We start from the raw sequence: 24,266 nt of genomic DNA on the forward strand, positions 1-24,266 counted from the left end.
TAGGATATTCCAGAAGTCAAAGGAACTAGGACTAAAACCAAGAATCACCTACCCAGCAAAACTGAGTAGAATACTTCAGGGGAAAAAATGGTCTTTCAATGAAATAGAGGACTTTCAGGCATTCTTGATGAAAAGACCAGAGCTGAAAAGAAAATTTGACTTTCAAACATAAGAATGAAGAGAAGCATGAAAAGGTAAGCAGCAAAGAGAAGTCATAAGGGACTTCCTAAAGTTGAACTGTTTACATTCCTACATGGAAAGACAATATTTGTAACTCTTGAAACTTTTCAGTATCTGGGTAGTGGGTGGGATTACACACACACACACACGCACACGCAAGCACACGCAAGCACATGCACGCACACACAAAGACAGAATGCACAGAGTGAATCAAAGAGGATGGGATCATGTCTTAAAAAAATGAAATTAAGCAGTGAGATAGAAATATATTGGGAGGAGAAAGGGAGAAATGGAATGGGGTAAATCATCTCTCATAAAAGAGGCAAGCAAAAGACTTTTTAGTGGAGGGAAAAAGAGGGGAGGTGAGGGAAAAACATGAGGTTTACTCTCATCACATTCCACTAAAGGAAGGAATAAAATGCACACTCATTTTGGTATGAAAACCTATCTCACAATACAGGAAAGTGGGGGATAAGGGGATAAGCAGGGTAGGGGGGATGATGGAAGGGAGGGCATGGGGAGGAGGGAGCAATTTGAGGTCAACACTCATGGGGAGGGACAGGATCAAAAGAGAGAAGAGAAGCAATAGGGGGGGCAGGATAGGATGGAGGGAAATATAGTCTTATACAACACGACTACTTTGGAAGTCATTTGAAAAACTACACACATATGGCCTATATTGAATTGCTTGCTTTCCAAAGGGAAGGGGTGGGGAGAGAGGGATGAAGAGGAGTTGGAACTCAAAGTTTTAGGAATAACTGTCGAGTACCGTTCTTGCCACTAGGAAATAAGAAATACAGGTAAAGGGGTATAGAAAGTTATTTGGCCCTACAGGACAAAAGAAGGGGACAAGGGCAGAGAGGGATGATAGAAGAGAGGGCAGATTGGTGATAGGGGCAATTAGAATGCTCGGTGTTTTGGGGTGGGGGGAGGGGACAAATGGGGAGAAAATTTGGAACCCAAAATTTTGTGAAAATGAATGTTAAAAGTTAAATAAATTAAAAAATAAAATAAAATAATAAAATAAAGAGACCCAAAAAAATGCTGAAGAAAATAACACCTTTAAAATTAGACTAATCCAAATGGCAAAAGAAATCCAAAAAGCCAATGAGGAGAAGAATGCTTTAAAAACCAGAATTTGCCAAATGGAAAAGGAGGTTCAAAAGCTCATTGAAGAAAATAGTTCTTTAAAAATCAGAATGGAGCAGACAGAAGCTAATGACTGTAAGAAACCAAGAAATTACAAAACAAAACCAAAACAATGAAAAAATAAAAGACAATGTGAAATATATCACTGGACAAACAACTGACTTGGAAAATAGATCCAGGAGAGACAGTTTTAAAATTATGGGACTACCTGAAAGCCATGATCAAAAAAGGAGCCTAGACATCATCTTTCATGAAATTATCAAGGAAAACTGCCCTGATATTCTAGAACCAGAGAGTAAAGTAAATATTGAAAGAATTCACCAATCACCTTCTGAAAGAAATTCAAAAAGAAAAACTCCTAGGAATATTGTAGCCAAATTCCAGAGTTCCCAGGTTAAGGAGAAAATACTGCAAACAGAGAGAAAGAAACAATTCGAGTATTGTAGAAATACAATCAGCATAACACAAGATCTAGCAGTTTCTACATTAAGGGTTTGAAAGCCTTGGAATAGGATATTCCAGAAGCCAAAGGAACTAAGATTAAAACCAAGAATCACCTACCCAGCAAAACTGAGTGTAATACTTCATGGGGGAAAATGGTCATTCAATGAAATAGAGGACTTTCAAAAATTCTTGAAGAAAATATCAGAGCTGAAGAGAAATGTCTCTCTCAAGAACTTTGGATTTGATTGTGTGACATGGGAGACACTGGCACAGGATGCTCAGCATGGCATGCCCACATAAGAAAAGGTGCTGTGCTCTTTGAGCAAAGCAGAACTGAAACAGCACAAAGGAAATGTAGGATGCACAAATCTGGAATAACTATCCAAATATTCACATGGACTATCTGTGCTCAACCTGTGGGAGAGAATTCCAAACTCATATTGGTCTGATCAGCTATAGTCATACACACTGGAACTTCACTTTATCAGAGTGATGTCACTTTGGTCCTCTTTGAGAATGAAGGACAACAACCAATCAACATTCCAGGCAAACTTGTATTCTAGATCTCTCCCAAAACTCAGCATTCCATCTCCTATCTCTCTGCATTTGTAGTTTGTCCCATCTCCAATTTCATCCTTTCTAAGCCTAGTATCCCCACCTCCACTATGACCTACAATTTCAAAATTAATATCTGCCACCTACTTGCTGTTTGAAGCTTTATAAGGGCTGCAGAAGAGCCTGCCACCTCCCACTGCCACTCCAACTACCATCATCACCCAACTTCAGTCAATATAGTAATATTTCCCAACTGATCATGTGTAGAAGATACAGCTTCCTATCAGAGATAAAGTGTAGGACCAACTGGTTAAATAATGTAGACCCTCTAGACGGGGATCTGACTGTATCTACTCATGAGGACCAGACTTCATGAAATTAACTTCTTCTGAGAGAGCTTTGAGTGTTGACTGCTATTCATTACATGACCTCCAATTCCAAAAAGTTAGACATTGCAACATCTCTAAGTATGTACTGCTCAGTGGAGACCTATGCCTACCATGTGACCTACTTTAACCGCATATAGGCTTTCTGGAATTTGGGACACAGTGGATAAAACACTGGGCCTGGAATCAGGAAGATCTGAGTTCAAATCCAGTTTTGGACACTTACTAGCTACATGACAAGTATCTTAAATTTTATCTGCCTCATTCTCAAGTGTAAAATGTGGAATAGAGATGACCAAGGTTCATCTTCAGAGGAGGGTACTAAAGTCAAGAAACCCCCAAAGAGTAATGTCAAATGGTCACCTACCCAAAAAGAATTCATAGAAGATCTTTAAAAAGACTTTAAAAATCAAATGACAGAGATGGAGGAAAAACTTAAAAAAAAAAATAATAATCCAAGAAAAATAAGAAGGTTATGAAAAGAAAGTCAATCAATTAGAAAAGGAGATCTAGAATCTTAAGAATAAAGTGACACCTTGAAAGTTAGAATTGGCAAAGTGAAGCCAGTGAAATTATAAGAGATTAAGAAATAATTAAACAAAAGATGAATAACGAAAAATAGAAGAAAAAGTGAAATACCTTATAAGAAGAAAAACAGATTCAGAGAATAGATCAAGAAGAGAAAATATGAAAATAACCGGACTAACTGAAAGTTATGATCAAAAAAAGAATCTTGATACAATAATACAAGAAATAACTAAAGAAAATTGTCCTGAAGCATTAGAACAAGAGGGGGAAAGTAGAAATTGGAAACAATCCATTGATCACCACTTAAAAAGAGATTCTATGAGGAAAACTCATAGGAATATCATAGTCAAATTCTGAATCTCCCAGTTCAAGGATAAAATATTAAAAGTATCAAGATTAAAACAATTTAAATATGATGGTGCCACAATTAGAATCACACAAGACCTAGCAGCAGACCTTAAAGGATGAAAGGCCTTGGAACACAATATATCGAAGAGTGAAAGAACTGGGGCTCCAGTCAAAAATATCATCCTGCAAGGTTAAGTATTATCCTGAATGGAAAAAAAAAAAAAATGGACATTTGATAAACTCTCAGACTTTCAAGACTTTGTTAAAAAAAAAATCCTGAACCTGACAGAAGATTTAACATAAAAGAAGCAAGAGAAATATAAGGTACATACCAAAGACTGATAAAGATTATAAGGGTTCATAAGAACAGACTGTTTACTTTTTATATATGTAAAATATATGCCTTAGATTCTTATTAAAAATTGGGTAGCTCATAAGAAAGACTGGGGTAAACCTGAGTATGATATGAATTTTAAAAGTAAAATCATTCAGGAACAGCTAAAAAAGAGTAATGATTTTATACAAATGACACACAAGAGGAAGAACTGATAACGGAGGAATTAGATGGGAGTGGAGGGCTGGGAGTTCTGGTAACCTACTTTCATTGGGAATGGATTTAAGAGGGAAAAATACATATATATATTTAGAAGAGTATAAAAGTCTTCTAAATTCAGAAGAAATAAAACAGTAGGGGCATAACGAGGGGGGAGAAGACAAGGGAGGGATCTTAGAGGGGAGAATGAGGGAATATGTAAAAGGGGGTATGGGTATAGAAGGGTATTTAGATTTATGGGAATGGGAGGATAGGGAAGGGATTCTTGGAGGGAGGTAGGCAAGTACTAGAAGGGCAAGGTAGTGGGTGGAAGTAAAGTAGAGGAGGCAGGAAGGATGAGAAACAAGAGGTACTGCACAAACACAAAAACAAAGATCAGGAGTAGATTATGTTTGGGGGCAGCTAGGTGGTGAAGTGGATAGAGCACAGGTCCTGGAGTCAGGAGGAACTGAGTACAAATCTAGCCTCAGACACTTGACACTTGCTAGCTATGTGACCTTGGGCAAGTCACTTAAATTCCAATTACCTTGCCTTCACCTTTCCAAAATAATTAAATAAAGAAATTTTAAAAAAATAAATAAAAGTACCTTCCTTTAAGAGTTGTTGTGTGAGTATCAAATGGGGGAATATTTGTAAAGCACTGACACATAGCAAGCACTTTCCATCTTTTCTTCATTTCACCTTCCTTCCTGTTCTTTCCTGCTGTCGTGGCTTGTCCCTATGAAAAATGTAAAGCAAGCCTACACTTCTCACTTTCCATAATACTGTGAAAGGGCCAAAGCCCAGCAGAACTGACCCTAACTTTACTCATATTTCAAAACAAATGTAGAAACAAGAGGAATCTGGCAATTCTGCAAGACATTTTTCCCCCCTTCTCTATCCTTCCTGACCTGGGTTATGAAACTGAGCCAAGTTACAGAGGTACAGATTCATATTCATAATCCTTTCTGGGTCTATGTTTCTCTATTCCCAGCCCCACAGCCCTCTACTATTCCCATGCTAAGAATTAACAAGGCCGTCAAGGCCAAACAGATCTCTCTGAACTTCGGAGAGGTACCATTCTCCTTATATGATTCTGTATATGTTTTACATGTTAAGAATAATTATTAAGGGTTATATTTTATTACACAAACATAATTGCTGATATATTCATAATTATCAAGCTCAGATTTCCATGCAGCACATGGAAATCTTGTTCATTATTAAGAATTCACCTATCATCTATAATGATGGTCTCTTATGAAATCTCTCTCCAGCAAAGGTCATTAGCCTTTTCTGTGTCATGTACCCCTTTGGCAGTATGGTAAAGCCTATGAACCCCTTCTCCAAATAAAGATTTAAAATTCACAGAATCACAAAAGAAATCAATTATATTGAAATATAGCAGATGATACAATTACTAATTCAGTTATTAAAATAATTTTAAAAACATATCCACAGACTCCCAGGTTAAAAATCCCTACTCTAGACCAAAGCTATAGGGTTATTTTATTTTCTAATTTAATTTTTCATAATTGATAAAAATCCATTTTCTCTCTCTCTCATATTTTCCCCAATGCCCCCTCCAACATGGAGAAAAGAAAGAAAAACAAAAGAAATAAAAGAAAAAAGACAAAACCTTTGTAACACATATGCATAGTCAAACCACATCCAAAAATATTAAGTGACAATTTGCAAATATGGTTATTTTATGGATTCAAATTTGGGAGTATGCTAGGAATAAGACCAAAATATCCTATGAGTACTGATTTTATATATTTAGGAATGAAGCAAACAATCAGTGGAAGTTGGAGGGTTGTCCTCCAGTCCAGTAGGACCAATAACATCTCCACCCTCTACCTCTTTGAAAACTTCAAGTGTGTCTATTTCGGAGCTGTATTTCCTCAGTAAAATCTACCATCACAGCACTACAGGTTTAGAGCTAGAACAGACCCAAGAAACAATCGAATCCAACCCTGCCCCCTTCATTTCAAAAATTTAGAAACTAAAGGCTACACAAGTTAAGTGACTTACTAAAGGTCACAAAAGTAAGTAAAAAAGAGAATAATTTAAACTCAGTACTCAGAACTCTGCAGCACCCATCCTACTCTATCCTACTGGAACAAATGTACCTAGGAAGAAAGGCTTTTCCAAACCTTTTTATTCTTCCTCAAACATCCCACAGCTCCTATCCCTCACCCTCTCAGATAAGAACTTTGCCCTATAACCAAAAACTAAGGCCACTCACCAAGATCTGTCTCTTCTTCATCACACATCACTCAGATATGCCTTTTCCCACTAACTACTTCTTCATCCTTGTTTCAAATAAAGAAGTGAGTGGCTCTTGTCCTGGCCAAGGTAAACTACACACAGACACATGATTCCATTCCATTTGATCTCTAATATAATGCCTTCTCTATCACCCTTATTCTCATTAATCTCCAATCCTTCTCTATCTACTAGCTACTTACCTGCTATCTACAAACATGCCCATGACTCTCCCATCCTTAAAAAACCCTCACGTGATTCACTCAGGCACAATATCATCTACATCTTTCTTCCCTTTCATGTCTAAACTCCTTGGAAAAGTCATCTATAATTGGAGCCTCCACTTCCTTTCCTCTCACTCTCTTAATTCTCTGCAGTCTGACTTCTCATTTCATCACCTAACTGACACTGTTCTCTCCCAGTTACCAATGATCTCTTAAGTACCAAATCTAACAGCTTTTTCTCAATCCTCATTTTTCTTGACTTCTCTCTAGCTTCTGATATTACTAATCACCTTTCCCTTTTTCCTTGCTCTCTTCTCTGCAGGTTTCCATGAAACTGCTTTCTCCTGGCTCTCTTACCTTTTTGAATGCTCAGTCTCATTTTCCTTTTCTGGATCTAGTGTAGGAAGGTAATGTGCTAATGGTGGATGTCTCCTAGGGTTATACTCTAGTTCCTCACCTCTTCTCCCTCTGTACTACTGCATTTGGTGATTTCATCAATTCCCACAGATTCAATTATTATCTCTCTGCTGCTGATTCTCAAATCCATTTATCTGTCCCTGACATCTCTCTTGAAATTCCATCTTCTATCTTCAATTTCTTATCAGAAATCTTTAAATGGATATCCCACACACATTTTAAACTCAAAATGTCCCAAAGTTACTTCACAATCTTTCCTCAAAACACTCCCTTATTCCAAACTTTCCTATTACTGCTAAGGAGACTTGGATCATTCCAATCATCCAGGCTTATCTTCGACTCTTGCCCCCTCTCCATATCCAATTTTTTTTTTACCAAATCCTATTAATTCCACCTTAGAAATTCCATTTCTCTTCTACACCTCCTTCTCTCCTCTGACACTACCACCACCTTACTGTAGGCCCTCATCATCTCATGCCTTCTATTTGTTCTCTCTGCCTCATCCTGATCCTTCCTCATGTCAGTCCCTTCTCCACTCAGCTGCCCAAGGGATTCTCTAAACTGCAGGTCTGACCACATTACCACAGTAATCAATTCCACTGCCTCCTTATGACTTCCTGGATGAAACATAAAACACATGGCTTTAAAAGCCCTTTACAACCTGGCCCCTTCCTATCTCTCAGTCTTCTTACACACTATTTTCCTCTATTTACAGTACAATCCAAAACACTGGCCTACTTGCTATTACACACACAATCCATATCCAGTTCTGTGCCTTTTCACCAGCTCCATGCCTGGATTGTTCTCCCTCCTTATCTTTGCTCCTGTCTTTCCCAGCTTTTTTCAAGTTTCAGCTAAGATCTCACCTGATACACAGTATGTGTTTAATAAATGCTTGTTAATTAGAGAATGCTATTGATTAGAGAATATCAAAATTCATGTGGAAGAACAAAAGGTCCAGAATATCAAGAGAATTAAGGAAAAGAAATGCTAGGGAAGATGGCCTAGCCCTACTGGATCTCAAACTGTATGAAAGAAAGAGAGAAAGAGAGAGAGACACAGAGAGAAATGAGTCAAATTCACAAGAATACAAGTCATTCCCCAATTGATAAATAGTCAAAGGATATGAACAGACAGTTTGCAGAGGAAGAAATTAAAACTATCTATAGTCATGTGAAAAAATGCTCTAAATCACTACTGATCAGAGAGATGCAAATCAAAACAACTCTGAGATACCACATCACACCTATCAGATTGGCTAACATGACAAAATAGGAAGATGATAAATGTTGGAGAAGATGTGGGAGAGTTGGAACACTAAGTCATTGTTGGTACAGCTGTGAGCTGATCCAACCATTCTGGAGAACAACTTGGAACTATGCCCAAAGGGCTACAAAAATGTGTACACCCTTTGACCTAGGCAATATCACTTCTAGGACTATATCCCAAAGAGATCATAAAAATGGGAAAAGGTCCCATGTGTATAAAAATATTTACAGCAGCTCTCTTTGTAGTGGCAAAGAACTGGAAATCAAGGGGGTGCCCATCAATTCGTAAATGGCTGAACAAGTTGTGGTATATGAATGTAATGGAATACTACTGTGCTATAAGAAATGATGAACAGGAAGACTTCAGGGATGCCCAGAAGGACTTACATGAACTGATGTTGAGTGAAAGGAGCAGAACCAGGAGAACACAGCTATCAGCCACAGTGTAGCAGGACTGTTTCTGGTAGACCTAGCACTAAATGGACCTAAAACACTTCCAAAGGACTCCTGAGGCAAAATGCCATCCACATCCAGAGAAAGAACTATGGCATCAAAATGCAAAATGAAGCAGAATATTTTCTCTTGTGTTATGTTTTGTTTTGGTTTTTCTCATGATTTCTCCCATTCGTTTTGATTCTTTTATGCAATATGTGATGTGATGTGATTAATAAGAATGCATGTGTAGAACCAATATAAGATTGTATGCCATCTCAAGGAGAGTGGGGGAGGAAATCTAAGACTTATGGAAGTGATTGTAGAAAACTGAAAACAAATTAATTAAAATATATTTTTTAAAAGAGAGAAATGTAAATTAAAACAACGCTGGGGTACCACATTTCACTCATCAGATTAGCTAATATGACGGAAAAAGAAAATGATAAATGATAAAGAAAATGTGGGAAAACAGGGACACTAATACACTGCTGGTGGAGTTGTGAACTGATCCAACTATACTAGAGAGCAATCTGGAACCATACCCAAAGGACTACAAAAGTGTGCACATCCTTTGATTCAGTAATAACACTGCTAGGTCTATATCCCAAAGAGATTTTTTAAAGAAAAGGCAAAGGACCTATGTGTACCAAAATATTTATAACAGTTCTTTCTGTGGTATCAAAGAATTGGAAATTAAAGTGATACACTTCAAATGGGGAATGGCTGAACAAGTTGTAGTATGTGATTGTGATGGAATACTGTTGTGTTATAAAAATGATAGGCAAGATGTTTTCATCTTGGAAAAAGTTTTACATGAACTGATACAGTGGAAAGTTATCAGAATTAGGAGAACATTGCACACAGTAACAACAATATTGTACAATGACCAACTGTGAATGACTTAGATATTCTCAGCAATACAATGATCCAAGACAATCCTAAGAGACTAAAGATGAAAAATGCTATCCACCTCCAAAGAAAGAACAAATGGCATCTGAAAACAAACCAAAGCAAACTATTTTTCACTTTCTTTACTTCTTTCATTTCTTTTCTTGGTTCAAGTTTTCTTCCACAAAATGACTAATATGGAAATATGTTTTACATGATTGCTCATGTGTAATCCATATCAGACTGTCTGCCATCTCAGTGAGAGGGAAGGAAAGATAGAATCTGGAACTCAAAACTTTTAAAAACTGAATGCTAAAAACTATTTTTACATGTAAGGGAAAAAAAACCAAAATTTCATTTTTAAAAGGCCATTAGTTTTGACAATTAAGAAACCATAGATGACTTTCAACAGGCTAGTTTCAGTTGACTAGAAGTTGGAAAATGTAGAGAATGAAAGGAAATGAAAACACCAAGTATAAACAACTTTCTCAAGGAGGATTGGTTGAGAAAGGGAGGTGATTTAGGACAGCAGCTTAGAAGGTAGGTGAGAGGGGTGGACAGGGTAAGAAAGAGAGATAAGAAAAATCATACCAGAAAGGATAGCTGGAAAATGTAGCATCATCTTGGTAAACCAGGTTTCAATGAGTATGAGAAGGAACATGAGAGAAACAAGTCCAAAATTCTGTATTATGCCAATCTGGCATGTCTCTTGCCCAAAATAAACTACAGGCAGAAATATGTAAATGTAATTAGATTAAGGTAGACAAGAAACTGATTTACATCACACTGATAAAGCATAACCTTCACCCTTTAACTATACAGAAGATAATTAGAAGTTTATACTTTATAGCACAATACACTACAGAGAGCTTACAAATTGCTAGCAAAACATCCAGTACTATAAAAAATGAAACTGGTGAGCACCATCTCATGGGCATTTGGGGTAACAAAGATGAAGCCAGTTTTGTAAAAAACTCAAAAGACATTAAATCATTATTTAAAAATCCAAGTGTAAAAATTGTAAATTGCTGAAATAAACAGACAAGTGCATTCAAAATTATCTATATGAGGATATGGAGACAGAAATTATCTATATGAGGATATGCATAAACACAAAATAAGAAAATGCTGGACAGTTAATTTAATAGTCTAAAACCAAACTGAAGTGATATAACAAAAAATTCAGGAAGCTAATTAAAGGGACCAACAGTTAGATTACTTTACTAATTTTCAAAAAATATAAATTGGCCCTTCTTTATGTCAAATTTGTCCTTCTGTGATTTTGGATGTCATTTTCTTCCCATAAAGCTCTGTTTCTCATTTGCAAAATTAGCGCAGGGAGCAGATAAAAGATACAGTCTATGATTCTATGACTATTACATTCCAATCAAATAAAATGCTAAAAAAAAAATTTTTTAGAACATTATACATACTTCTTTTAGCTTTGTGTACCTTTTTAAAGGGAATAACTGACTACAGAAGTTAACCTGTATTTTTAAACAAAAGATATATTTACTTGCTTTCCATAAAATATAGTAATACATTCTCTAAAAGCAACAACAAGGAATATGTTGATGATGCTAAAGCTGTTGCCAAGCACGGCAAATACTGAATATCTGAAATTGCAGCCAATATATTATTATGAGAAGCACTTCAGTCATGGCTTAACTGTTACTTCAGGTTATATTGTCTGATCTATAAACTAATGGCTTAACAAGTATCTTTTTTAAAATTTATTTTATTTTCAATTCACAGAGCAAAACAAGTATTTCCATAACATAGTACAATGAAAAAAAAAGGATGATTGCACCTGAAACTGTAAATCTACCATGTAAAACTTGCTATTTATTCTCTCAAAATATACAACAAAGTTATCATGTAAATTTTTTTTCTTCCTTCCCCCCACCCTAGAGATGGCTACTATTAGACATAAATAGGGGGTGTGTATATGTGTGTGTGTGTGTGTGTGTGGTGCACGTGTGCACATGCACATATGTGTGTGAAATAACTCTCTATATAGTTCTGTTTATCAGTTCTTTCTCCAGATGCAGATAGCACCTTTCTTCATATGTCCTTTATTTTTAATTTGTGTATTTATAATAATCAGAATAGCTTAGTTGCTCTAAGTCATTATTAAAACAACATTGCTATTACTATACACAATATTCTCCTGGTTCTGCTCACATGGCTTTTCATCATTTCATGCAAGTCTTTCCATGCCCTTCTGAGCTTTCTTATAGCACAGCAGTATTCCATCGCCACTTGTTCCACCGTTACCCAGGTGATGGGGATCCCTGCAATTTCTGGTTCTTCGTTTCCACAGAGAGCTAGTATAAACATCCCACTCACACTCAAAGTTATAAGGATTATTTGTGAATTTCCTTCCATCTTATTTTTGCCATTTTCTTTCAGTTTCTCTTTCTACTCTATCCCTGTTGCCTTATCTTCTCCCCCCCCCCACACTCCCACTTCACCCACCCCTCCAGATCTCTTTTTAAGAATGTTGAAAAGAAATATGTGACTTATAAGGCAAGAAATGTTTAATTTTTTTCTCAATACTATGATATAGATAAGATTGAACAAGGTTTCAAAACAGATATAAGTAGAACATATACTAATTAAAGAACTTAAGATAAAAACAGAGGAAAAAACTAAGTTCTCCATTTTTTTTAGAAATAAAATTTTATTGATGTCTGATTTTTACATTACCTAAATTTCTCTCAGTATCCTTCCTCTTCCACCCTCATAGAGAGGCTACAATATAACAAGGATAACAAATAGGATAAGGAATATTTTTTTCAATTATTTTAAAGTTTCTCCCACAAAATATTAAATAGCTTACAAATTGCTAGCAAAACATCCAGTACTATAAAAAATGAAACTGACGAGCACCATCTCATGGGCATTTGGGGTAACAAAGATGAAGCCAGTTTTGCAAAAAACTCAAAATATATTCTGTTATGTTACTAAAATAATTATGCAAAAATCAAAATGTAAAAATTGTAAATTACTCAAATGGATATACAAGTACATTCAAAATTTTCTATATGAGGATAAGGAGAGAGATAATCCATACATAAACATAAAATCATAAGAGAAATACACATCAAAACAACCCTGAGGTTTCATCTCACTCCCTGAAAACTGGCAAAAAAATGACAAAAAATGCCAGTAGTCAATGTTGAAAGGTTTATGGAAGAATATACACACAAATACATATAACCATTTTGGAAAGCAATTTGGAATTATGCAAAATAAAGTGATTAAAATATCCACATCCTTTGAACTAAAGACTCCATTACCAGACTTAGACCCCAAGGAAGTGATTAATAAAAAGAAAATCCTCATATACTACAAAATATTTATGCAACACTTTTTGTGGTATCTAAGGATACTACAAAAAAACAAAGTTGGCACCCATCAATTGGGGAATCACTAAACAAACTGTAGAACATGAATGTAATGAATTAATGTGATGTAAGAAATGATGTGTGTGATGAATACATGCATGGCAAAATCTACACAGAATGATGTAGGCAGTTAAGGAAACAATCCACATAGTAACTACAGCAATGTAAACTATGCACCAAAAAAATTAAAACTAAAGGTAACGAAGTCATAAAGATAAAATGGACTAACACGAAGAAATAGGAAAAGATACACCTTAACATACTCCTTCATGGAGGCAGGAGGTCCACAGGTACTACGCAGTACATATATTTTTATACTTTTTCAATGTACTGACTGGCTGTGCTGATTTTTTCCTTTCTAAAAAGAGACTATTTGTCATCTGAGATGACCTTCTGGGAGGGGAAAGAGGAAAGGGTACAGTTGGGATAACTATGGTGAGGTAAAAAAGACAGAAAATATCAATGAAAACTTATTTTTAAAAATTAAATAAAGAACTTCTTATGAGTAAGGCACTGAATGAAGTAGTCAAAGTGATACAGTGCCTGCCCAAGGAAAACATTTACAAGTATATACAAGAAATGAATATGAGGTAATTTCAGGAATGAGAAAGGTAAGGGCAGGGGAGATTATGAAAGAACTCAGGTTAAACTGATATCTGAAGCAAGGGACTCTAAGTGACACAGGTAAAGGAGTGCATGTGGGATAATTTGAACAGATACAAGGACAGTAGACAGAATGCTGAGGCAGAAACATCAAGGTCAATTTCCTTAGATTTCAGTGCATGTGAAGGAGAGTAATCAGAATCAATCTGGGAAGGCAGGTTGAAGTCAGGTTGTGAGGAGCTTTTTCAGTGCCAAAAAGAAGAGTTTGCATTTGATCCAAGGAGCCACAGGAAACCTCTAAGAACTACTTGAGCAAGGAAATAAGATAGACTAAGAGATGTCATTTTGGTAACTACTAAGGAGAATTAATTCAAAAGGGAAGAAATTAGTGGGAGAGACCCAAGAGTAATTTATTTCACAGATAATAAGGGCTGGACTACAGTAGCGACCACAGGATGGAATAGGAAATAGATGTGATGGATTCTGTAGCAAAAGAATGACAAGAATTTGGCAACTGATTGAGAATGAGGTACAGAGAATGAGATTAACACACAGGAGTAAATAGAAGGATTGTGGTACTTTTGAGGAAACAAAGTAAAAAAAGGCAAGATTTGTGGAGGGAAAAGGAGAGGGTATTAGTTACGTGTGAGACATGGTGAGTTTGAGACATAAATACAGGACATTATAAATACAGGACATCAAGTTCAAAATTCCCAAAAGGGAACTGATGATGCTGAATTGAAGAGAAAGAAACAGAGACAGGGACAAAGACACTAGACCAGGACACAGCCTTGGGGCATTATCATACCCGAAGGCCAAAGGAGAGAAAAAATAACCAGTATGGTGAATTATACTTCTTAGTCTGCAATAGCTGGGGGCCACATATGTGTACGCCCTACCTCTCATCATAGCAAAAATGTTTCTCATTCTCACTTTATAACAGAGTTACAATTTAGTAACCAAACTTTACTTCTCCCTTGTGAAATCTGCACTTTGCTATGTTTGTTGGAAGTACTGAAGTATAAAGTGGATGTGATACTCAAAAAAATGTATATGTATGCAGGTAACATATGTATGTACATATGCATACAATATATTTACCCACAGTCCTTCACAGCACTAATGTATTAAAACATTAAAATAATTTATGCTACTAATGATGACCTAAGTTATCACAAAAAGATTAAGCCCTGATCAGTATAATTGGTTTACTAGGGTAAGAAATAAGAGAACATTTTACAAATATGCATATCAATAACTCTTAAACACTTTCACATTCAATAGTCAATTATCAAACATCCAGAAAGCTTATTTGCCAAGAATATTCTACAACAATTCTAGATGTCTGAAATGACAATACTATTTAAAGAGCTAAGTGTGGTCAGAACTCAATACTAATAAACTACACTGCTTTACCTTTAGAAAAACTAAAGCTTTACTTCCACGGATTCATGGTAAGTTAAGATGAGCATAGTGCTTCAAGTCAAAACCCTTAGGTTCAGGCTTTGATGTAGTTGTGTGACCTTCAGCGAGGCATTTCACTTCTCTGGACTCAAGCTTCCTTATCTATAAAATGAAAGGATCAAAGTAGATGATATTTCAGGTCCCTTCCACTTTATAGTTCTATGAATTATAAGAATGCAAATATTTTTATGAACATTAAAATCTTTAATAAGACCCTAAATGAAAATATAAAATAATAGCTAAAATAATGAATTATTCCATGGTAAACTAATCATGTACTAAGAGGAAAGAATATCCAATGAACAGCTTACATACTTCATTGCTACTGATGCAAAAAAATCAACATAGCTTCAGGAACTACCAAACATTAGGCAGATTTACAAGAGAACATGGATAATAACCAAAGAAGATAAGCGAATGATGAGTTGTGGTCAGTACTGTATGAGAGAATGAACAAATTAATAAGATAACAGATCCATCAATATAGCATCACGACAAAGTCCAAGTACCTGGACTACATGGTCACTTGTGAGAGACAACAAACAGTTGCTAGTCACTGAAGTCACTGAGAATAAGTCAAATAATAAGAAAGCTAGCAGACTATAGGTAGGCTCAACTAACCAGGAGATAGACAGTGGCCTTCAGAAAGCTACAACATTTTTGATAAGGAGGTCTAGGCCTGGAACCGGCCTGAACCAGTCTGGGAATATCATCAGGAATAAATGGGACAAAGCTTTTCTTCTTAGCTCTTGCTTTATAACCACCCGGGGGGGAAAAACACAAAATTAGGCACAATTCATATGCTGGGGGGAACATATCAAGGAGACACATAGTAGGCATGTAGAGAAGGTGCTGACCTAATGGAGAACAGACTAATCCGTCTCCTGGTGGGAGGATCTGTCTTGAACTAACGGTATACAGCTCATCTCGCTTCTGTACCCAGTGCTCTTCCTTCCTAAGGAGGGATTAAGCCTGCCTTTGGCCAAGGTGTTCAATTACTCTGAATTCAGCTGTAATAAATTTTCCTTGATACCTTTTAGCATCAAGCCTGTTTCTAACACACTGACCAGGCTGTCATAAGATGCCAGGAGAGTAGTACATGAAGATATTCACTCATGTAAACTGCTGTTTAGTGAAACATATTGTTGGGGGGGCGGGGCCAAGAGAGCACCCCAGAATAATTTGGAGAGAATGCAAACTTCAGCTAAAGAGGAAAGGTATCAGGCACATAGAGAAGCATTTTCTTCCATCAATGCTTCAATATATATAAATGAAAACCTGAGCCATCAGAACTGGAGACATTAGAAGAAGAAAATACATCACCCGCAGGCTTCCACATGCACTAAATAAGTACACAGGGAGATAAAAGTGTGAAGAAGAGAAAGGGGCCAAGAAGATGGAGCCTCAAAGAGAACAACATGACAAGGAGAATATGCAGAGAGAGCAAGCAGAGAGCCACGTCTACTGAGATGAGGTACAAAGCCTTCGCAGGAGATTACACCTTTACCAATACAGCAGAGAACATATACACGCACCTGTCACTTAAAAGGTGCTATGAGTCAGTTAAGTGAACTGTATAGTTCTGGAGAAGGAAAGCAGACTCAGGAGCATCACAGTTTTTCACATATAAGAAAGGTGGCAGGGGCGGAGCCAAGATGGCGGAGTAGAAAGATTCACATACACTAGCTCCAAACCCACAGCCCATAAAATATCTGTAAAAAAGAACTCCCAACAAATTCTGGAGCAGCAGAAGCCACAGAACAACAGAGCAGAGGAGATTTCTGTTCCAGAGAGCCCTGAAAACAGACACCAAAGGTCCTTCCCGCTGCGGACCCGGAGCCGAGCCCAGCCCTGCCTTGGCTGCGTGGCACCAAGAGGAGCAGGTCCAAGCAGGCTTCAGGGACAGAATCTCCAGCAGCCACTCAGGTCCCTCCACCCACGGACCCCAAAGGTTGGTGAGAGGGTCTTCTCAGTTTGCCGAGAGGGGAGTGGGGTGCCCCCATAACTCAGGCCCCCTCGGGAGGCAGCAGTGGAGGCAGGAGCAGACCTGGGATCCCAAAGCAGGCAGGACCTAAGATCCATTGTTGAAGGTCTCTGCAACTGAGCCCGTGAGGCAGCCCTGTGCCCACCTGACCACCTGAACTTAATCTCACACTGAATAGCAGCCCTAAACCCCCCCAAAGCCCTGAGGCTGGGAAGCAACATTTGAATCTCAGACCCCAAGCACTGGCTGGGCAAATCTGGAGTCGAAGTGGGTGTGAAGAGAATATTCAGAAGTCAAGTCACTGGCTGGGAAAATGTCCAGAAAAGGGAAAAAAAATAAGACTATAGAAGGTTACTTTCTTGGTGAACAGGTATTTCCTCCCTTCCTTTCTGATGAGGAAGAACAATGCTTACCATCAGGGAAAGACACAGAAGTCAAGGCCTCTGTATCCCATCCCACTCAATGGGCTCAGAGCATGGAAGAGCTCAAAAAGGATTTTGAAAATCAAGTTAGAGAGGTGGAGGAAAAGCTGGGAAGAGAAATGAGAGAGAGACAAGCAGTCAAAGCATGAACAGCAGGTCAGCACCCTGCTAAAGGAGACCCAAAAAAATGCTGAAGAAAATAACACCCTGAAAAATAGGCTAACTCAATTGGCAAAAGAGGTTCAAAAAGCCAATAAGGAGAAGAATGCTTTCAAAAGCAGAATTAGCCAAATGGAAAAGGAGATTCAAAAGCTCATTGAAGAAAATAGTTCTTTCAAAAGTAGAATGGAACAGATGGAGGCTAATGACTTTATGAGACACCAAGAAATCACAAAACAAAACCAAAAGAATGAAAAAATGGAAGATAATGTGAAATATCTCATTGGAAAAACAACTGACCTGGAAAATAGATCCAGGAGAGACAATTTAAAAATTATGGGCCTACCTGAAAACCATGATCAAAAAAAGAGCCTAGACATCATCTTTCATGAAATTATCAAGGAAAACTGCCCTGAGATTCTAGAACCAGAGGGCAAAATAAGTATTCAAGGAATCCACAGATCACTGCCTGAAAGAGATCCAAAAAGAGAAACTCCTAGGAACATTGCAGCCAAATTCCAGAGTTCCCAGGTCAAGGAGAAAATATTGCAAGCAGCTAGAAAGAAACAATTCAAGTATTGTGGAAATACAATCAGGGTAACACAAGATCTAGCAGCTTCTACATTAAGGGATCAAAGGGCATGGAATAGGATATTCCAGAAGTCAAAGGAACTAGGACTAAAACCAAGAATCACCTACCCAACAAAACTGAGTAGAATACTTCAGGGGAAAAATTGGTCTTTCAATGAAATAGAGGACTTTCAGGCATTCTTGATGAAAAGACCAGAGCTGAAAAGAAAATTTGACTTTCAAACACAAGAATGAAGAGAAACATGAAAAGGTAAACAGCAAAGAGAAGTCATAAGGGACTTACTAAAGTTGAACTGTTTACATTCCTACATGGAAAGACAATATTTGTAACTCTTGAAACTATTCAGTATCTGGGTAGTGGGTGGGATTACACACACACATGCACATGCACATGCACACACACACACATAGAGACAGAGTACACAGAGTGAATTGAAGAGGATGGGATCATATCTTAAAAAAATGAAATCAAGCAGTGAGAGAGAAATATATTGGGAGGAGAAAGGGAGAAATGGAATGGGGTAAATCATCTCTCATAAAAGAGGCAAGCAAAAGACTTTTTAGTGGAGGGAAAAAGAGGGGAGGTGAGAGAAAAACATGAGGTTTACTCTCATCACATTCCACTAAAGGAAGGAATAAAATGCACACTCATTTTGGTATGAAAACCTATCTTACAATACAGGAAAGTGGGGGATAAGGGGATAAGCAGGGTGGGGGGATTGATGGAAGGGAGGGCATGGGGAGGAGGGAGCAATTTGAGGTCAACACTCATGGGGAGGGACAGGATCAAAAGAGAGAATAGAAGTAATGGGGGCAGGATAGGATGGAGGGAAATATAGTTAAGTCTTATACAACACGACTATTATGGAAGTCATTTGCAAAACTACACAGATTTGGCCTATATTGAACTGCTTGCCTTCTAAAGGGAAAGGGTGGGGAGGGAGGGAGGAAGAGAAGTTGGAACTCAAAGTTTTAGGAACAACTGTCAAGTACTGTTCTTGCCACTAGGAAATAAGAAATACAGGTAAAGGGGTATAGAAAGTTATTTGGTCCTACAGGACAAAAGAGAAGATGGAGACAAGGGCAGAGAGGGATGATAGAAGAGAGAGCAGATTGGTGATAGGGGCAATTAGAATGCTCAGTGTTTTGGGGTGAGGGGAAGGGACAAAAGGGGAGAAAATTTGGAACCCAAAATTTTGTGAAAATGAATGTTAAAAGTTAAATAAATAAATAAATAAATAAATGAATGAATGAATGAATGAATGAATAAATAAGGGGGGGAACCAAAGGTGGCAGACTCATCTTCATAATCTATGAAATTGGGTATAAACTATGTTATTCTTTGTGTTGTGTAAATAATTTTCCCATAGTCAATGCCCATTAACCTGAGTGACTGTACAAAAGCTGAGTGATTACTTAGAGAGGAAAATCAGCCAGCTACTTATGTGGGATTGAGTTGGGGGGGTAGGAGAGGGGAGACAAATACTGCATCTCCTTATCTCACCTAGACTGGAAATGCAGCAGCCATTCATGTGCCAGATCACACTGCTAATCAGCAGTGAAGCTTTGATCTGCTCTGTTTCCAGGCTGAGCTACTTCATTCCTCCTTAGGCTGCCTCGTGGTCATCCACCTCCACCCCTCCACCAGTCCATACTGGTGCCAGCTTTAGTATGGACACCCATCAGCTTTGGTCCTGCTACAGCTCAGAACTCCTGACCACGAGTGATTCACTAACCTCAGTTCCCCAGAAGAACGATTACAGGCATGTGCCATCACAACCAATCAGGATTTTATTTGGTAAAAGCACTAAGTCAGAGATTTTTTTGCAAGACATAGAAATTGGAAAGAGATACTCCCAGAACTTGCTATGGATGATGAACTATATTTAAATCTGTCAAGTCAGGAACTAGTAGGGACCCAAATAACAAGCAAACTGTTTTCATACCACCTCAGCTAAAAAGTACATTTTTCCAACCTCATATCCAACTTTGTATTATTCTCTTTCAAGTTCTCAACTAGACTCAACACTAATTCTGTCCTGGTTCTTGATTCCATCCCTCATATTACTCCTTGCTTTTCTTGCTCTGGTCTGCCCTGGCATGTGACAAGCCTACTTTCTTGGTTTCCTTTTCCTTCTCTGGTTTCCTCCTTTAATGCTGCCCACGAGCCCTGAACTACACTCTCTGTCTGTCTATCTGTCTGTCTGTCTGTCTCTCTTTCTCTCTTTCATTTCTCAAACCCATGAATTCTAAAATATTCTCTAAAAGTCTTTTTCTCCTACCAAACTTTTCAATGATTATTAAATGCTACTTCATTTTTAAGTGATACAAATCCTTGTCAGTAAGACTAAAGCAGAGATCATTGCCTCTCTTACTTCACCAGCACAAAACATATACATTATTCAGCACCAAGTGCACAGTTCCAAGGACAGCTGGTAGCTCTAGTATCAGGAAACAAAAGAACTACTCCCCAGAGCTCTGGTCCCATATTTCCAACTGCTAGCTAGAGAGTTCCACCTGAATGCCTTTGTCAGCACTTCAAGCTCAATATGTAAAAAGTAGAACTCATCTGCTCTCCAAAATCTGCCCCTTCCCTTAACTTCCCCATAGAGTCATCTTTAATTATTCCCTCTTCTTCACAGCAAATCAGAAATCAACACCAATTGATTTTTATGTGGCAATGTCTTTCAAAGTCACCCATTCTTTTCAATTCCCACTGCATCTACATTTGTTTGGATCCTCATTTCTCATCCTCTTTACTGTCTTCCTGACTCAAGTCTATCCTCTTTCTCATCCATCCCTTTGCCTCTGCAACTACCCAAAGAGTACTGTTTCTCCCCGATCCAGTTGGCCTTGCACCCTCAGTCTCTGCATTTCCCTCTAGCACTTCCCAAGGAGTAAGGTTTCACCTCTTGATCCACCCTGCCCCCCAGCCTAAGTCTCCTGTTTTTGCTTCTAGGTCTTGGTTAGCATTCTCTCACACTGTCATACTCTTCCTCTCCCAGTGATTCTGAAACCCCAACTATTCTTGTGTATAAGCCCCATCTCTCATCTCCCACTGACCTGTCCTTTATTCCAATCCACCTCAAATCTCCCCAGCTAGTTCCACTTAAAATTTATCCATCCCCTTCCCACACTGCTCTTATGGAATGCCTACTCCAAAGATAACAAATCTGCTTTCATCTTTTTTAAATTAACATTTTTAATTAACAGAAATCTATGTTTCTCCATCCCATTCTACCCCTGCCCAACCCCGTTTGGAAAAGAAAAAAGAAGATAATTTATAAATATACATAGTTAGGTAAACAAAATCTCTCATTGGCCATGTTTATACCATTTCTCTCAGGAGGTAGACAGGATGTTCATCATCCATCTCTGGAGTTATATCTGGTGCATGCCTTGCTCAGGGTCCTCCCAGCTCTCAAAGTGCTTTGTCTTCATAGTTCTGTTATCATTGCATAAATTGTTCTCCTCTTTCTGCTCATTTCACTCATCAGTGTATAAATGTTCAAAATTCTTCATTGTTACAATACTGACTGTACAAAGTATACTTCTATTTCTGCTCAGTTCATTGTATCACTTCATACAAGATGTTAATCATTTATTTTCCATTCATTTGAAATTATCTTGTATTCTATCATAATCATATTCAAAAATGTGTTTAGCCATTTCCAAACTGATGGGCATCTTCTTAGTTTCCAGTTTTTTTACCACCACAAGAAGAGTTGTAACAAATATTCCTGCAGAGATAGAACACTTTCCTTTCTTTGATCTCTCTGGAGAAGAGGTCTACCAGTGGTATAGCTGCATCAAAAGGCAAGTAAAATTTAGTAGCAAGTAGAATTCACAGGTCTATCAATAGTGCATCAGAGTACCTGTTTCTCTGTAGCCCCTCCAACATTTATCTTTTTTCTTTTTTGTCAACTTTGCCAGTCTAATAGGTGTAAGGTGGAACCTCAGAATTGCTTTAATACATTTCTCTAATAACTAGTGTTTTGGGATATTTTTTCACATGGCTGTACCAAATCTGAATTTCTTCCCTTGAGAACTGCCTATTTGCAAAAATATGAAATGCTTCATGAATTTGCATCTCATGACTTATTCTCATCCTAAATTTTTTTCTTTCTCACTCCCTTCCTCTTCTTACACTCAATGAAATTTGGCTCACTCCTGATAACATGACATTCTTGAAGGCCTCACTTTCCAGTTCTAATTACACATTCACCAATACCTCTTGACTCCCTGGTTGTGATACGGGAGTCAGACTATTCCTCATTCCCTAACTTCACCTTCAAACTCTCCCTCAACAAGAACCATTCAGTTGATTTTTTAAATTCTGATATGATTATAAATTTATCCTTATCAATCAACAGGTACTACCTTGAAAAAAGGAAGCCCACAGATAAGTTTTTACAGAATAAGCATAAAGAGGATACAGATAAACATAATGTAATTAAACAGAAGGTAGTTTGGAAGAAAGGGTTCTACCATTTGGGGTACTTAGGATAGGTGTCATGTGGAAGGCTCTGCTTGAGTTACATATCTTGATATGTAGTATCTCCCTAGTAACAGGGAGATTCACTGTGGCAGAAAAGCAGAAGAAATACATTCCAAACATGAGGGATAGCCAATGCAAAGGTGTGGAAATGAAATAATCACATCTTCAGAGTACCAATGAAGAAGATGCTGCCAGCCTCTCAACAGAAGTGACGGATTCAAGATGCAAAAGGAGGCACACATTTTGGACAGAACCAATACAGGAATTTCTTTGGTTTGACTATGCATATTTAAGACGTCTTTTCATTTTTCTTTCTTTTTCAATTTTGGGGGGAGGAGTGAGAGGACTAGTGTTATGGTTCCCCATCCTCCATCTCTCCCCTCTCACCAAAAACAAAACAAAACAAACTAGAGAACAAAAGAAAGGCCATAAGGGATCAAAGATAAGCGAGACAGAAAATGAAGGTCATATGTTAGGGGCAGAGGGGAAAAAAAACAGCAGGTAAGTTAAAAAGGATGAAAACTGAGAAAAGATCAGCAGATTTGGCAATTAAGAGATTACTGATAACTTTGGAGAAAGTAATTTCAATTGAGTCATATGGTCAGAAGCCAGAACTCAAAGGAGTAAAGAATAAAAGGAGAGGAAGCTGAAAACAGTAACAAATTAACTTTTTTTTAATTTTGAACCTAAGTAAAATGGCATTTCCATATATATTGACAAGCAGAAAGAGGATTGTACATGAAAATGTGAATCTCCATTATAGAGCCTGTTTTTCTTTTTAAGTATAAAATAAATTAAACATGTATTTCAAAGCTCTCCTGTTTATCTATAACCCCTTCTGAACTTTTAAGTTCTTCTCTTTTTTTGTTTAGGGTATTTTAAGGAGAGGGAGATAGGGAAACCCTTAGCCATATTTCTTTCCCATCTCTCCACAAAATTAGAAAAAAAAAAGTCTCTTTAAATAAATATTCACAGTCAAGCAAAACAAATTCCCACATTGACCACATCCAAAAATATATGCTTCATTTTGCATCTTGCATCAATCACCTCTATTGAAAGACTGGCAGGATCTTCTTCACTGGTACTCTGGAGATACGATTGGTTATTTCATTGATCAAAGCTTTTAAGTCTTTTTTTTAGTTGTTTTTTTTTTTAGTTGTTTTCCTTTACAAGGTTGTTATTACATAAATTATTCTCCTGGCTGTACTCAATTCTCTCTGTATCAGTTCAAATATGTCTTCCCAGGTTTCTCCACACCCTTTCCTTTAAACATTTTGGAGACAGCTTTTTCAAGGAATTTGACTGTGAAAGGGAGGAGAGATAGAGGAAAATAGCTTAAAGAAATGGCAGGGTCTAGCTTTTAAGAATTCAAGGGGGAAGGAACCCACATACAGGAAGAGGTTGAAGATTTGACAGAAACGGGGGAAGACTGAGGTCACAATCCGCTGTAGAAGACAATAGAGGATAGGATCAAGTACAAGCAAAGAGTCTGGCCTTGACAAGAAGGACCATC

At 37.6% G+C, this 24,266-nt stretch overlaps 1 protein-coding gene across 4 annotated transcripts in view; it reads right to left on the reverse strand.

Annotated features, from left to right (window-relative positions):
* Positions 1 to 24,266, reverse strand: part of LRBA (LPS responsive beige-like anchor protein) — a 783,746-nt gene that overhangs the window by 723,603 nt on the left and 35,877 nt on the right. Inside the window, exon 1 of one of the 4 annotated variants that reach the window (XM_072621225.1) lies at positions 21,590 to 21,701. The exons of the other annotated variants lie outside the window; for them this stretch is intronic. Coding sequence (XP_072477326.1) covers positions 21,590 to 21,628 — 39 coding nt within the window. The 5' untranslated portion in view covers positions 21,629 to 21,701. Of the gene's footprint in view, positions 1 to 21,589; positions 21,702 to 24,266 lie in introns of those variants that run through there. 4 annotated transcript variants of the gene reach the window in all.

This window comes from Notamacropus eugenii, chromosome 6 (assembly GCF_028372415.1).
Source record: "Notamacropus eugenii isolate mMacEug1 chromosome 6, mMacEug1.pri_v2, whole genome shotgun sequence".
Lineage (NCBI taxonomy): Eukaryota > Metazoa > Chordata > Mammalia > Diprotodontia > Macropodidae > Notamacropus > Notamacropus eugenii.